This window comes from Aquarana catesbeiana, linkage group LG08 (genome assembly GCF_042186555.1).
Source record: "Aquarana catesbeiana isolate 2022-GZ linkage group LG08, ASM4218655v1, whole genome shotgun sequence".
Classification (NCBI taxonomy): Eukaryota; Metazoa; Chordata; class Amphibia; order Anura; family Ranidae; genus Aquarana; species Aquarana catesbeiana.
In genome coordinates this window covers 19,363,421-19,378,879 of record NC_133331.1, presented here as the reverse complement: position 1 = coordinate 19,378,879, position 15,459 = coordinate 19,363,421, and the positions used below count along the sequence as shown (strand labels likewise).

At 42.5% G+C, this 15,459-nt stretch overlaps 1 protein-coding gene across 3 annotated transcripts in view; it reads right to left on the bottom strand.

Moving 5' to 3' along the window:
- The window catches only part of LOC141105623 (C-type lectin domain family 2 member D-related protein-like), a 55,433-nt gene extending 43,094 nt beyond the window's left edge, over window positions 1–12,339 (bottom strand). Inside the window, exons 1-2 of one of the 3 annotated variants that reach the window (XM_073595582.1) lie at window positions 12,173–12,339; window positions 6,538–7,000 (exon numbers count right to left, since the gene is read on the bottom strand). In XM_073595582.1, coding sequence (XP_073451683.1) covers window positions 6,538–6,607 — 70 coding nt within the window. In that variant the 5' untranslated portion in view covers window positions 6,608–7,000; window positions 12,173–12,339. Of the gene's footprint in view, window positions 1–6,537; window positions 7,001–9,894; window positions 10,017–12,172 lie in introns of those variants that run through there. The other 2 variants (XM_073595580.1, XM_073595583.1) reach the window with 2 other exon arrangements.
- Window positions 12,340–15,459: the final 3,120 nt, after the last annotated feature.

Below are 15,459 nucleotides of genomic sequence, written 5' to 3'. Positions count from 1 at the left end.
GGCGCGCGCGTGCACAGGTGCACAGCGGGGGTGCCGATGCTCGTGGCCGACGGTCACGATGACCACCGGCCACGAGCAATTGTGAGCAGGAGAAACAGAACAGGGACAAGTGTGTGTAAACACACAAATCCCTGTTCTGTTCTGACAGGAGTGACAGATCGTGTGTTCCTATTCACTAGGAACCACAATCCCTCACTTCCTCTAGTCAGTCCCCTCCCCCCTCAGTTAGAATCACCTCCCAGGGAACACAGTTAGCCCCTTGATCGCCCCCTAGTGTTAACCCCTTCACTGCCAGTGTCATTTATACAGTAATCAGTGCATTTTTATAGCACTGATCGCTGTATAAATGCCAATGGTCCCAAAAATGCGTCAAAAGTGTCCAATCTGTCCGTCGCAATATCGCAGTCCCGATAAAAATCGCAGATCGCCGCCATTACTAGTAAAAAAATAATAAAATTGCCATAAACCTTTCACCTATTTTGTAAGCACTATAATTTTTGCGCAAACTAATCAATATACGCTTATTGCGATTTTTTTTTTACCAAAAATTTGTAGAAGAATACGTATCGGCCTAAACTGAGGAAAAAATTTTTTTTTTTTGATAAAAAATGTGGGATATTTATTATAGCAAAAAGGAAAAGATATTGGGGGTTGACTTACTAAAGGCAAATCCGCTTTGCACTACAAGTGCACTTAAAAGGCCACTGAAAGTACACTTGGAAGTGCAGTCACTCTAAATCTAAGGGGTAGATCTGAAATGAGGGGAAGCTCTGCTGATTTTCTCATCCAATTATGTGCAAGCTAAAATGCTGTTTTTTATGTTCCTTACATGTCCCCCTCAGATCTACAGCGACTGCACTTCCAAGGTCACCTGCAGTGCAAAGTGGATTTGCCTAAATAACCCCCTTTGTGTTTTTTTCATAATTGTCGCTGTTCTTTTGTTTATAGCGCAAAAGATAAAAAACGCAGAGGTGATCAAATACCACCAAAAGAAATCTCTATTTGTGGGGAAAAAAAGGACATCAATTTTGTTCAGGTACAGCACCGAACGACCGCGCAATTGTCAGTTAAAGCGACGCAGTGCCACATCGCAAAAAATGGCCTGGTCATTGAGCAGCCAAATCTTCCGGGGCTGAAGTGGTTAAGGCAGCTCCATAGTTTTCTGCTTCCTCATTCTGTGGCTTTTTCTACTAATAGGTGTTGGCTTTTTCTATTGAACTAGTTTCATGTTACACACCAGATAAGCCTGTTCTTCATACACTTCAAAAACAACCCTGGGCTGGGAGATTCAAGGTTCATTCTACATACCTCCCAACATTTTGAGATGGGAATGAGGGACACCTACTAACAAATGTATGTAGGCATAGGACACGCCCCCCTGTCACACCCCCTTAAAGGAGAATTAACCAAAAAAAAAAGGTTAATTAAATCCACAAGGGACTTTTTTTTACCACTACTATTCCTTTATATTGGCTTTTAAAATGTACAAATGCAGCAATTTAGAATTTGAATGAAAGGTTTAGCGCCGGGAAACACCTTTTGAAAGATAAAAAGTGCATTTTATATACAATTATATAGATCAGACCAAAATGAGGGACAAATGAGGAGGAAAGAGGGACATTGCTCCAAATCAGGGACAGTCCCTCGAAATCAGGGACAGTTGGGAGCTATGATTCTAATGTAGCCCAGTGCTAAACATAACACAATAGCAATAGCTGTTTTTTTTTTTTTAAATTGCAACCAGGAAGTTATTTATTTCAGAAGAGGTATACTATGTTTCTTCTGTAATAAAAAACCTTTCCCCTCCTGATTTCAATCTTCTCTTTTTTTTGTATACACTGTGCTATGCAGCCACAAGGGGGGGTTATTTACTAAGACTGGAGAGTGCGGAATCTGGTGCAGCACTGCATAGAAACCAATCAGCTTCCAGGTTTTATTGTTAAAGCTGAACTGAACATGATGAAGTTAGAAGCTGATTGGCTACCATGCAGAACTGCACCAGATTTTGCACTCTCCAGTTTTAGTAAATCAACCCCCCCCCCCCCCCCGTGTACAATCTTGCCATCTGCCGGGTGCAGGGATTAATGTGGTATTAAACCCAAAACCAAAGGTTTTATTGGATTGCAGTTTACCAATCTTTAGTGTGGTGGCTGCTTTTGTTTTATTTTTTTTTGCCTTTTTTCCCCCTCCCCCTTTGTTTTCATTTGGTGATCTGGCCAGTAACACACCTCCTATTTTAGAGTGTCCCCACTCTGGATGAAGGAGCACAGGGGGGCTCCTTTGGAGAGTAGCAGTCTGGGGGGAGGGGAGTGTTAAATTGGACTAGCAATAAATAACTAATAAACTGAAGCCAAACTCCAGCTAATACTTAATAATCAGTAGAATGAATGAATAACTTGTATAGCGCTACATATGTGAACTAAATCGCCTCAAGGCGCTTTTGCCGCCAGTGTCCATCTGGGTCTTCAGAAGAGGTAGGTCTTGAGCTTCTTCCTGAAGATGGTTTTCTTCCGAGCGGATGTCCGCGGGTAGAGCGTTCCATAGCTGTGGTCCTTGGACTGCGAACCTTCATTCGTCTTTTAATTTATAACGGGTCTTGGGGATGTGGAGGAGGTTCTGGTTAGTTGACCAGAGGGGTGACTTGGGGTGTAGTGCTTTATTTTGTCGCAGAGGTGATACGGGGCTTTTCCTTGTGTACATTTGTGAGTGAGGCCGAGGGTCTTAACCTCCCTGGCGGGATGATTATTTCAGATTTTAGGTGCTGAAAGCGGTACAAATATTTTGCACATAAATTTGGCGTTTTATATTGTAGGCCTTTAATTCTTAGGAATAATTCACTTAAATCTGTCCAAACAAGAGTCTAGTTGACATTCCGGATATAATAAAGTTTGAAAAACGAAATAAAAAATTATAATATAATAAATAACTATAAATAATAATAACAAATAATATTATAATAACAAAAATTATTCAATAATGTAATCAAATCAAAACACTGAAATTTGCTCAGTTGCAGAATTGTCGCTTTCGTTACTTTCAGTGTTTGATGACAGATTTCCCCACAAATCACTATCGCTCAATTCTGCAAGTGATTCTAATTTATTATCGCTGTTTTCTAGCTGGTCTAAAGCCACTCTTGATGTAAAGGGACAGTTTTGGTTGCTATGGACAATCTCCAGTTTCCAGGCAGAAAGAACAGTTTTTATAATATAAAACTGCATGCAGGACACTGGGCAGACCACTAGAGACAAAGGGGATGTGAAATTATTTGATACAGTACTCTAATCTGTAAGATTACAGTATACTGTATCTGTACTGTGTGTTTTACTTTTTGAATTTACCGCCGAACTCCGTCCCCGTGCGTCGCAACGCTCGCAGGGAACAGAGCTCGGCACTGTGAATCGAGCGAGACACGGCGGCTCACAGATCACAGCGGAGAGGCATCGCAGGAACCAGGGGACAAGGTAAGTAAACTCTTCCTGGATCCTGCGATGCGATCCCGAGTCTGGCTCGGGGATACCGCTTTTGGTATTAAAAATCCACCCCGAGCCACACTCGGGAATACCGCCAGGGGGGTTAAATGTAACCCGGTCCTTCACGGCTAGCCAATGGAGGGTCCTCAGGGACGGGGTGATTGATTCCCAGGGTTTTTTTCCAGTTACCAGTCTGGTTGCTGTGTTCTGGACGATTTGTAGACGTAAAATTTGGTATTTGGGAAGTCCTAGATAGAGGGAATTTGTGTAGTAGTCGGGAATTGATGATTGTTCCAACTACTACTGCTGCTGTATTTCCTTCCGGGATGAAGGAGATGAGTCTACGCAAGTTACAGCAAGTTTTTTTTCCTTTTGGGATAAAGGTTGTAAATAAAATAATTAAAAGCTGATCATTGTATGCACCCCTGCCAGTGTTAAATAGTTTGTCTTAACCCTTCAACTGCTACATCGGACAGCTTGTTCTGTGAAAAACAACAGACTTACAGGCCAGATCACCAGGTGAAACTAAAAAGAAAGCAAGCCTAAAAAAGAAAACTAATGCAGCCATCACACCTAAGAATTGGTAAGCTGCAACTTAATAAATGTTTGCTTTTGGGTTCAACACCGCTTTAATGCACTCTTGTGCGCATGTAGAGGAGTAACCGAGTCCCAGACCAGCCGTTGATGATGAAAAGTTTTAACCCGGTAGATGTCGGCGCCAGCAAGGAACTTATAGATGCTGCATTGCTGGAGCAGAGGTAACAGGAGGAATAGTGCACCATTGTTGGCATCAGTGGGAGGAATAATATCTCACCATTGGTATCAGTGGGAGGAATAGTGTCCAATCATTGATCTTAGTTGGAGAAGTAGTGCCCCAAGGGCCGGATGAAGCAAAGCAAAGGGCCACATCTGGCTCTTGGGTCACAGTTTGGAGACCACTGGAATAGCTCCCAACCGTCCCTGTTTTCGAGGGACTGTCCCTGATTTGGAGCAATGTCCCTCTGTCCCTCATTCCTCCTCATTTGTCCCTCATTTTGGTCTGATCTATATTGATGTATATAAAATGCTCTTTTTATCTATCAAAAAGTGTTTCCCGGCGCTAAACCTTTCATCTGATTTCTAAATTGCTGCATTTGTAAATTCCAAAAGCCAATATAAAGGAATAGTAATGGTGAAAAAAGCACTTGTGGGTTTAACCAATCTTGTTTTTTTGTACAATTCTCAATTAGGAGGGTGTGACAAGGGGGTGTGTCCTATGCCTGCATACCTTTGCTGATAGGTGTCCCTCATTCCCATCTCAAAAGGTTGGGAGGTATGCACTGGTCAACATTGAAACTGTAGTTGAATAGAGTTCTACACACACACAAGAGGCTGAATGGTGAATAACAACCATCATGCCCTGGGAACTTGTATGAGTAATGAATAGCATGTTTAGTATTCTCTGCTGACAGATTACAAGACAAGCCCTCTGAGTCACAAATAGAATGCATAATAAATAGACCTTTTAACATCTAAAACCAGATTATGACCAGAGAACTCTTGAAGTTTGTGGTCATAATTACCACTGTAACTATCATAATGAGATCACCAATGTTCTGCTCTCTACTCAGGCCATGTACAGCACAGAAATAATATCACTGCTACTCTTACAAAGTGATATCTGGATTTGTAAAGACATTAGATGCACACAAAGTGGATTTATATCCTTTTCTGGTTATTAAGAAATCAACTGAAAGGAAAACTTTGTTGCAGGGGCTCAGCTTTAAATTTTGTCAGCTGGCATGTGACATATTTTGGTGTAGCGGTACCCCCATGAGGGCTGCTGATTGACTCTATACCCCACTGGCTACCCCCGATTTTGCAGATCCTCTCTTACCTCTGACACCTTGGATTCCATGATATAATGAGATGTTATCAAAGAAAAGCGCACACACACTGTCACTGAACCACTTAGAAAGTTATTAAATATAATATTAAAAGCCAGCAGCTACAAATACTGCAGCTGCTGACTTTTAATAAATGGACACTTACCTGTCCCAGGGTCCAGCGATGTCGGCAGCCAAAGCCGATCAATCGCTCGGCTCTCAGCTGCTGCCGCCGCCATTCTCATTGAGGGAATCAGGAAGTGAAGCGTTGCGGCTTCACTACCCGGCAAGTCGCGCTGCACATCTTAAGTGGTCCCCGCTATCTCCTAGGACCTGTGCGTTTCCTAGGAGACAGCGGGGGGGGTGCGGGGGGTGCGGGGCCATGACTCCCGTGGGAGTCTATTCCCAGAAGTGGGTGCAAATACCTGTATTAGACAGGTATCTGCACCCCCTCCCCCCTGAAAGTTGCCAATTGTGGCACCGGAGGGGGGAGGAATCAGATGAGCGGAAGTTCCACTTTTGGGTGGAACTCCGCTTTAAGCATGAACAATAAAAGGCAATTGACAACATTCAATTTAGATAAGAAAGCTGTAAGTTCAATGTTCACCATTAAGAGTATATGCAGACAGGAACACAGTGGGACAAATATTCAATATTCCAGCAGTCCTATATTGAACACCTTCCCACTGAAACCTCAATACACACACCACAGTTGCGCTATGACACATATATCACATTCAACAACACAATGCAATATGCAACCTGTACTCAAGGGCTCCCCCTAGGTTGTAATTCAATGTTCAAACTACAAAATTAGGACCGTGATGCTTTGCAGAAGATGATAAAAGTTCCTTGTCTCCCGTTGTCTTCAGCTAGCCTGTAGTTTAAACTGCAGTATTTGTAATCCAAAGGAAAAGAACAAAGAGAAAGCAAACTGTAGAAGAATTGGTACGTTGATAACTGATTAACTGCAAAAATGGAACACTTGTAACACTTCCTCCTTATCTGTGAGTGCAATGCAGTACTGACTTTACAGCACAGGGAATAACAAACCCCAAAGTTCCGCTGTATGTGGCCTGTGAATAAGTAGAATCACCTCTGTGGAACTACAAGTCTCACCAGCAGTCTGTAAATAAACTCACTCAGCAGGCAATACACTTCTACTGAAATGGGCAGGTGCCCTCTCACCATAGACTCACCATATAGACTCAGGTGCTGTGAAACTCCGTCCGGACTCCTCTCCTGATGTCTCAGTATTATTATTATCATTAGTAGTATTATTCAAAAGATGGCGCCATCACGCTTCACCGTTCCTCCGGAGTGCTGATGGCTGAAATGTAGGAAACCTCCAGATACCCTGGTTCCTCAAGCCATTCCGCTTACTAGGCCAGTCGGTCTGTACACTGGAACACCTCGGGGGCTGATTGATCCCGCTCCACGCCGTATAGGCCGAAGTCTCCCGGTCACACACACGAACCTCCTTGCGGGCAGATATTGAATGGCATCCCAAGAGGCTTAACGATGGCCACGCCCTTCCTTTTATTCCTGCTCCCAGCATGCAGTGCTGCAAGCTTCGCATTGCCTGTATTGTAGTCCAGGGCTGATCCAGATAACAGAGTCACTTCCTCCTCCAAACTACATCTCCCACAATGCTTTGCAATGCTGCTTCACCGGAATTAAAAGAGAGTCTTAATAGCACCAAAAAGGGACACTAGAAGGAGCCAAACTCATTTACAACCATAACAACTGTAATGCCTCATATTAACAAACTCTTGGCTACATTGGCATTTGCCTCTTGAACAGTTACAGGGTAGAAGAGACAATGCAAGGAAGAAACAAAAGTTTTTTTTTTTTTTTATGACATTACTCTTAGAAAAATAATAGTACACCATATGGTATCACTGGTCTCTTATTTCCTAGCTCTAGACAACAAAAGCTTGGCAGCAATTGAAGCCTACGTGTTATTTTGTTTCCTCTATTTTCTTTTGTACCAGGAAATTGTGCCTTCAAGCATTTTTTGCTTTTCAGAACTCGTAAGACAAAATAACTTTCTGTTCTAGACAGTATGGTCTGATTAACTCCTATACATTCTTGTATTCATTAGCCCAGCCTTTCTCAACCTTTACAATACAAAGGATCTTTCTGGCCTGGAACTCTTGCTAAAAATGACTATATCTACAACTCATGATACATTAGTGTGATGGCCAGTGGGAAGAACGTTCCTTACACTTGTGGTCATTGGGAAAAATTACCGCCCTTACAGATAGCTAAAAGGATCAATGGTCTCAGTGGGAACTTATCTGAGAGTCAGAAATTGCTCATTACTCAAGGAAACCCCCAGCAACCTCTGGAGGAACCCTAGAGCTCCATGGAACCCTAGCTAAGAATCCTTGCATTAGTCAGTTCACCAAAGGACCAGACCAGACTTCACCATTATAAAGCTTCGAGTACAATGTTCTTCTGAAGATTCTGAAGGAGATTTACTAATATTGGAGCAAACAGAATCTGGAGCAGCTGTGCACAGCAACCAATCAGCTTCTGTCTTCAGCTTGTTTGGTTAACCTTTGAAAATTAAACCTAGAAGCTTACTGGTTGACATGTACAGCTGCTCCAGATTCTAGCTGCTCTAATTTTGATAAATTCTCAGTCTTCTAAGCATGCAGTGGGCTTTAAAAGGGTTACAGAAGCTTCAGTCAACTACCTTGGACCTGTGGAGAAAAAGTGGTGACCCCTTCCTTTGTCTCTTTATTTTATGGTTTTCTTTTTTCACTGAAAAACAAGCAAAAAAAAGTAAAATAAAACATCTAGATCAGGGTTTCTCAACCAGGGTTCCATGGAACTCTAGGGTTCCTCCAGAGGCTGCTAGGGGGTCCTTGAGCAATGAGCAATTTCTGTCTCTCATATAAGTTCCCGCTGACACCATTGATCTTTTTAGCTATCTGTAAGGGGGGTGACCACAAGGGTATGGAGAATTCTTCCTACTGACCATCACACTAATGTATCATGAGTTGTAGATATAGTCATTTTTTAAAAATAAATACCAGCACATTAAACCTTCTAATCACAGCAACTGGAAACAACCTGCCACCTTCAGCAGAAGAAAATCAACCACATGTTCAAACTAGCACTTATAGAGAAATGTTGTTCTCGAAATTGTCCATGAAGTGTTCCATATATCCAATAAAGTACATATATCCGAATCACAAATGTCTCTTGCTCTCTTGAGTTTTTTATCCATATGGTGGGGTCCCAATTTACAAGCAAATCTTTTCTTCTCAAAGTGATATTCTCCAAAAAAATTAAGAAGAAAATATATAGTGTAGTATGCTCCACTTCAAAATAATTCTCAAAATGCTATTAGTTGTGCTCACATTAAGCAAGCCAAGCAAAACACTTATTTTAATATGAGCACAATAATAGCACTTTGAGAATTATTTTGAAGTGAAACATACATCACTTTGAGAAAAAAGGATTAGCTTGCAAATTGGGACCCCCACCAAATGGATAAGAAACTCAAGAGCACAAAAGACATTCATGATTAGGACACATGTACTTTATTGGACAATGGACATCAAGGCTATTGAGGAATGCATTGAGGGAACACTTCATGGACAATTTTGAGAACAGCATACATCACAATATAGTGATTTTTAGCAACGGCTCCCTGAGCTCGAAAAGGTATTATAAGGGTTCCTCTGTGCTGAAAAGGTTGAGAGAGGTTGATTTAAAAGCAACTGAACACAAATGACACTCAAATACAAAAAAGGAAAAAAAAACACACAAGCTAACCTCCATGCTCACTGATACTCATGCAAAATACTGGAAGATTTGAAGGTCATGTTGGACTACAACGGACACTTGCACCTAGATAGCTCCAATATGTAACACAAACACACAAACGTAAAATAGGAAAAAAATGACTCGCGCTTAAAACAAACTACAATGTGTATAACTGAAAAGTGTTCCCAACTTCATTGAGAACAAAATGCAGAAAAACATATATGCATATGATAAACCAGAAACAGGTGCAAGGTTTGAAAAGTGATCCAACCTCCCTTTGAGCAAATATGAAAAAATCAGTAATATGTATCAAAACATTAGTGCAAAAAACATGAGCGTGAAGAGCTGCAATATATGATACAAGTAAATAGATAATTTAAAATAATGAAAAATGAAAAACAAAAGTCCATGTGCATGAGCACCCAAAAGTGATCTAGCAATCCAAAATTGTCCAATTATGTGAAATCCCAGGAGTATGGGTCCACCACCATAAATAAAAGTGCCTGGCCGCTTACCAGAACCCCATGACCCCCCCCCCCCCCCCCGTTACAGAGGGTCTAAATGGGCTTTGAAATCCTGCTATTCCGGACCATCAAGGAGTCAAGGTGGAAGCTGGAATGGGGCATCAGAAACTGTGGTGCAGATGGATGGATCCACAGGGAAAAAAAAAGGCTCATCCCTCAGAGGAGTATTATCATCATAAAGGGAAAAACAGAAGAGGGCTCCGATAGTGTAAAATCAAATGATATTTATTAAAAAATATAGTAAACACTCACATATAATTGGAGAAAAACATCCTCTGAAGAAAGACAGTCTGTGGCACCGGCCGGATGTTCACAGACAGCCCGTCCTGCTGGAGTTGCAACGACAGTGGGAGGTGACGCGATGACACTGCTCAGCCCTACGCTGCGTTTCGCAAGAAAATTGCGTCTTCCAGGGGCTTTTACACTATCGGAGCCCTCTTCTGTTTTTCCCTTTATGATGATAATACTCCTCTGAGGGATGAGCCTTTTTTTTCCCCTGTGGATCCATCTATCTGCACCACAGTTTCTGATGCCCCATTCCAGCTTCCACCTTGACTACTTGATGGTCCGGAATAGCAGGATTTCAAAGCCCATTTAGACCCTCTGTAACGGGGGGGTCATGGGGTTCTGGTAAGCGGCCAGGCACTTTTATTTATGGTGGTGGACCCATACACCTGGGATTTCACATAATTGGACAATTTTGGATTGCTAGATCACTTTTGGGTGCTCATGCACATGGACTTTTGTTTTTCATTTTTCATTATTTTAAATTATCTATTTACTTGTATCATATATTGCAGCTCTTCACGCTCATGTTTTTTGCACTAATGTTTTGATATATATTACTGATTTCTTCATATTTGCTCAAAGGGAGGTTGGATCACTTTTCAAACCTTGCACCAGTTTCTGGTTTATCATATGCATATATGTTTTTCTGCATTTTGTTCTCAATGAAGTTGGGAACACTTTTCAGTTATACACATTGTAGTTTGTTTTAAGCGCGAGTCATTTTTTTTTCATTTCTTTTTTTCCTGCCTCTAAACGTTGAGCTTAAAATATGCCTCTAATCGTCCTAATGTACATGGACACATAGGATAACATTGAGCTGCTTCTACAGGCAGAACACTAAACTCCTTGTGTACAAGGCTTTGCTCACTAAACTGTGAACATTATTTGCCTTTGCATTTACATTCTTTTTGATTACATGGCTAAAGGATTTTTACCTTGTGTTCTTTATATTACCAATATGCTCTCAGTATTCCACCGTACATGTGCAAGTTTGTTACTTGGAAACATGTAATACATCTTCTGTGAAACAAAAAAAGAAAAAAACCCACAAATATATATATATATATATATACACAATATATACACACACACACACACACATACACATATATATATATATATATATATATATATACATATTTATATATATATATATACATATATATATACATATATATATACATGCATATATATATACATATATATATATATATATATATATATATATATATATATATATATATATGTGTGTGTGTGTGTGTGTGTGTATATATATATATATATAGATAGATATATATATAGATAGATATATATATATATATATATGTGTGTATATATATATATATATCTATCTATATATATATATATATATATATTTGTGGGGGTTTTTTCTTTTTTTGTTTCACAGAAGATGTATTACATGTTTCCAAGTAACAAACTTGCACATGTATATATATATATAACTGGAATGATAATTTTGTTAAAAGAAAAAAAAAAAGTTTGTATGTTTGTAGTGTGTAGCAACAGGACACAAAACAAACTGCACTGAAAATCCAGTTAAAAAGAAAGATGTTTATTTTTGCATAAAAAAAAAAAAAAAAAGCAAATTATATATATATATATATATATATATATATATATATATATATATATATATATATATATATATATAACTGAACTGATAATTTTGTTAAAAAAAAAAAGGTTGTATGTTTGTAGTTTGTAGCAACAGGACACAAAACAAACTGCACTGAAAATCCAGTTAAAAAAAAAAGATGTTTATTTTTGCATAAAAAAAAAAAAAAAAAAAGCAAAAAAGCAAATTATAGCTACAATATAGCTCCCAACTGCATACTTTTGGCTGGTAAGTGTCATAGGTTTTTTTCATTTCAGAAATTTGGAAGGTATGAAACAGAACACAAATAGCGATCAAATACACAAAAAAAAGGGTTAAAAAAAACATATATACAAGGAACACTAAAAAAAAAATCAAAATAAATACAAAATGTATAACAGAACAAACAGTGATCAAATACAATTCAAATACAAAGAACAATAAATGAAAAACAATGAACTGCATTGTTGTTTGCACAAGCCCAGTTAAGACCTTACAAACCTATTCTATATGTTGGAGCAACTGTCTGGATTCATCGCAGTAGAATCAGCTTCAGCTCAGTGCAATGTAATCTAATGGAATTGGTACTTTGTCATAGAGGAGCTGCGACAAGAAGGCATTGCTTACCCTCCAGTTCTGCCTTGATATCAGACTTTTGCTCGTGTTCTCTAATTCCCATCTTTAAGGTAAAATTGGTAATTGCCACAGAAATGATGTACAGAGGACAGAATGCAGTCTGTCTCTGAGGTACTGCGTACTGTGTCTGTGTAATAAGAGTTGAGTGAAACGAAAGAGGAGGAAAACGAAACCAAAAACAAAGCATAGTGGGTGGAATGGGAAGCAAAAAAAAAAAAGAGCACTTGTTATATTTTTTATTCACACAGCTTTCGCCCAAGATTCACACCTTGAATTAAATTAGAAAAATGTGAGAAACATTTTGCCAAAGCATACACTTTCAATTTGCTTTGCAGAACTGGTAAATATTTTTTTTTCCTTTTTTTTTTTTTGATTATGTAGTATGTAAGTGATTGTAAACTAGGGTTGCCACCTTTTCTTCAAGTCAAACCCGAACACTTCAGCCGCACACAGCAATTTTTTTTTTTATACATATATTTTGCTAAGAAATAACGTATCTAATCATATGAAATTAATAACAAGAATCCCCCTTTACATCAGAGTCCACAGAGTTCCCCTTTTACATCTAAACTCGCAGAGTTCCCTTTCACTGTAAGGGGGGACTCTGCAGACTCTGATGTAAGGGGGAACTCTAGGGACTCCAATATAAGGGATGCTCTGGGAACCCTGATTTAAGGGGGAACGCTGAGAACTCTGATGTACGGAGAGGACTCTGATGTAAGGGGTACTGTGGCCTCTGGTGTAAAGGGGAATTCTAATGTAAGGGGTGGTCTGAGAACCCTGATTTACCTTAGTGTACTCACTCAGAGGCAGGAGAGAGAAAGGGGGAGACTTCAGTCACAGACAGGGATGGATGGTGAGCTCACTCACCCCTTGGCAGTCAGCACCTCTCATCCAGATGGATCTGAGGCTTCTGGACTTCAAATTTCCAGCCCCCACTTTCCTTTTCTGAGGCACAGCCCTGGGGATTGGAGTGTGGGCAGACACAGAGGGGCAGAAGGAAGAAGTGCAGATCGAGCCCTCTCTCCTCTCCTGTCTGTGTGTGTGGGGGGGGGGGATTGTCAGTGTTGGCTTTGAGCAGCATGAAAGAGAATGTAACAGACACTCTCAGCTTAGACAACTGCAGCCAACAACCCTGCTGGGAGGCCATAGTCCAGTCTGAATAATGTGTCCGGGTTTCAAACAGTCTGTAACCCAGTCGCATGACTCCAAACCCGAACTGTCCGGGTGAATCCCAGACAAGTGGCAACCCTATTGTAAATCATCATTTTTACAAAAAATAAAAATAACAAACATGTTATACTTACCTGCTCTGTGTAATGGTTTTGCACAGAGCAGCCCTGATCCTCTTCTTCTCGGGTCCCCCATCAGCACTCCAGGCCCCTCCTCTTCATGGGGTGCCCCCTGCGGAAAGCCGCTTTCCATGGGGGAACCCTTGTGGAGCGCGTTCCTGAGTCCTGCCGCTGCGTCCATTGACACAGAGAGTGGGACTCAGCCACGCCCCCCCGCTTCCATGTCGTAAGATTTGATTGGCAGCAGCAGGATAAGGCTGACAGGAGTAGTGACAGCGGCATCACTTTTTTTGTCAGCCCAGCACTGGAAGAAGCAGGAAGATCAGGAGAGATCCGGGAGGAGGTGCAGGCTGCGCTCTCTCTCCCCCTCCTCCTTATAAGCTCATACATAATGAAGTGAAGGGGGGAGGCACAATTTGTCATCTTTTCCCTGGGCACTGGATGATCTTGCCCCAACACTGGCTCCTGTCCAGGGAGGGGGAGCAGATACCCTCTTTTTAGGGGCATCCAGCTCCCACTTCCTCCCGGGGCTTGAAAACGAACAGTTTTCTTTGCACTTTTTTTCTTTTTTTAGCGCATTTTTTGTCCAACAGCATAGGCAGCCTATTTCTTTGACATGCAGTCCATTTCCATCTGACCGCCGCATAGAGGAGAGTGGGCTGTGTGCGTGTCTCTGCTCTGCATAGCGGAGTGGACATGGACCTGATATCCACCTGCTCAGTGGGGATCAGCGGAGAGATCCGCAGGCAGATTCCGTTTGGACGATGCGCCCCATGTAAAAGGGGCCTAAGACCTTGTTCACATTATGTGATTTGGAATTGCAGACAGAATCACTGCAGTGGGTTTGCGATGGGTTTGAGTGCCATCATTCTTAATACCACCTCGATGCCGCACACAGGGCTGGCTCTTGACTATTTCACGCCCTAGGCAGGACTAGGGGAGAGGGGGTGTGTTGTTAGTCTTGCTTGCTTAGGGCCACATGGGGGACTTCAACAAGATCAGAGAGCGGGGTACCTCCTCAGCTGTCCTCATGCCTGCCTCTTCTGCTGTCCTCGTGTCCTTCGCTGTCCTCATACCCGCCTTCTCTGCTGTCCTTGTGCTCGCCTCCTCCTTTGTCCTTGTGCCTGCCTCCTCCACTGTCCTTGTGCCTGCCTCCTCCACTGTCCTTGTGCCGGCCTCCTCCACTGTCCTTGTGCCTGCCTCCTCCACTGTCCTTGTGCTGGCCTCCTCAGCTGTCCTCATGCCCGCCTCTTCTGCTTTCCTTCTGTTTGCCTCCTCCGCTGTCCTCGTGTCTGCCTCCGTCGCCTTTGTGCCTGCCTCCTCCGCTGTCCTTGTGCCAGCCTCCTCCGTCTTCCCAGCTGTCCTCGTGCCCGCCTCCTCCGCTGTCCTCGTGTCTGCCTCCATCGCCTTTGTGCCTGCCTCCTCCGCTGTCCTTGTGCCAGCCTCCTCCGTCTTCCCAGCTGTCCTCGTGCCCGCCTCCTCCGCTGTCCTCGTGCCCGCCTCCTCCGCTGTCCTTGTGCTCGCCTCCTCTGCCTTCCCAGCTGTCCTTGTTCTCGCCTCCTCTGCCTTCCCAGCTGTCCTTGTGCCCACCTCCTCCGCTTTCCCAGCTGTCCTTGTACTCGCCTTCCCAGCTGTCCTCGTGCGTGCCTCCTCCTCTGTCCTTCTGCTTGCCTCCTCCGCCTCTCTAGCTGTCCACATGCCCGCCTCCCCCGCTGTCCTTGTGCCTGCCTCCTCTGCCGCCTTCGTGCCCACCTCCTCCGCTGTCCTTGTGCCTGCCTCTTCTGCCGCTTTTGTGCCCACCTCCCCCGCTGTCCTTGTGCCTGCCTCCTCTGCCGCCTTCGTGCCCACCTCCTCCGCTGTCCTTGTGCCTGCCTCCTCTGCCGCCTTCGTGCCCACCTCCTCCTCTGTCCTTGTGCTCACTTTCTCTGCTGTCCTTGTGCTCTCCTTACAGGCTGAGTTACTGCTGACCTCCTCTGCAGCAACCAT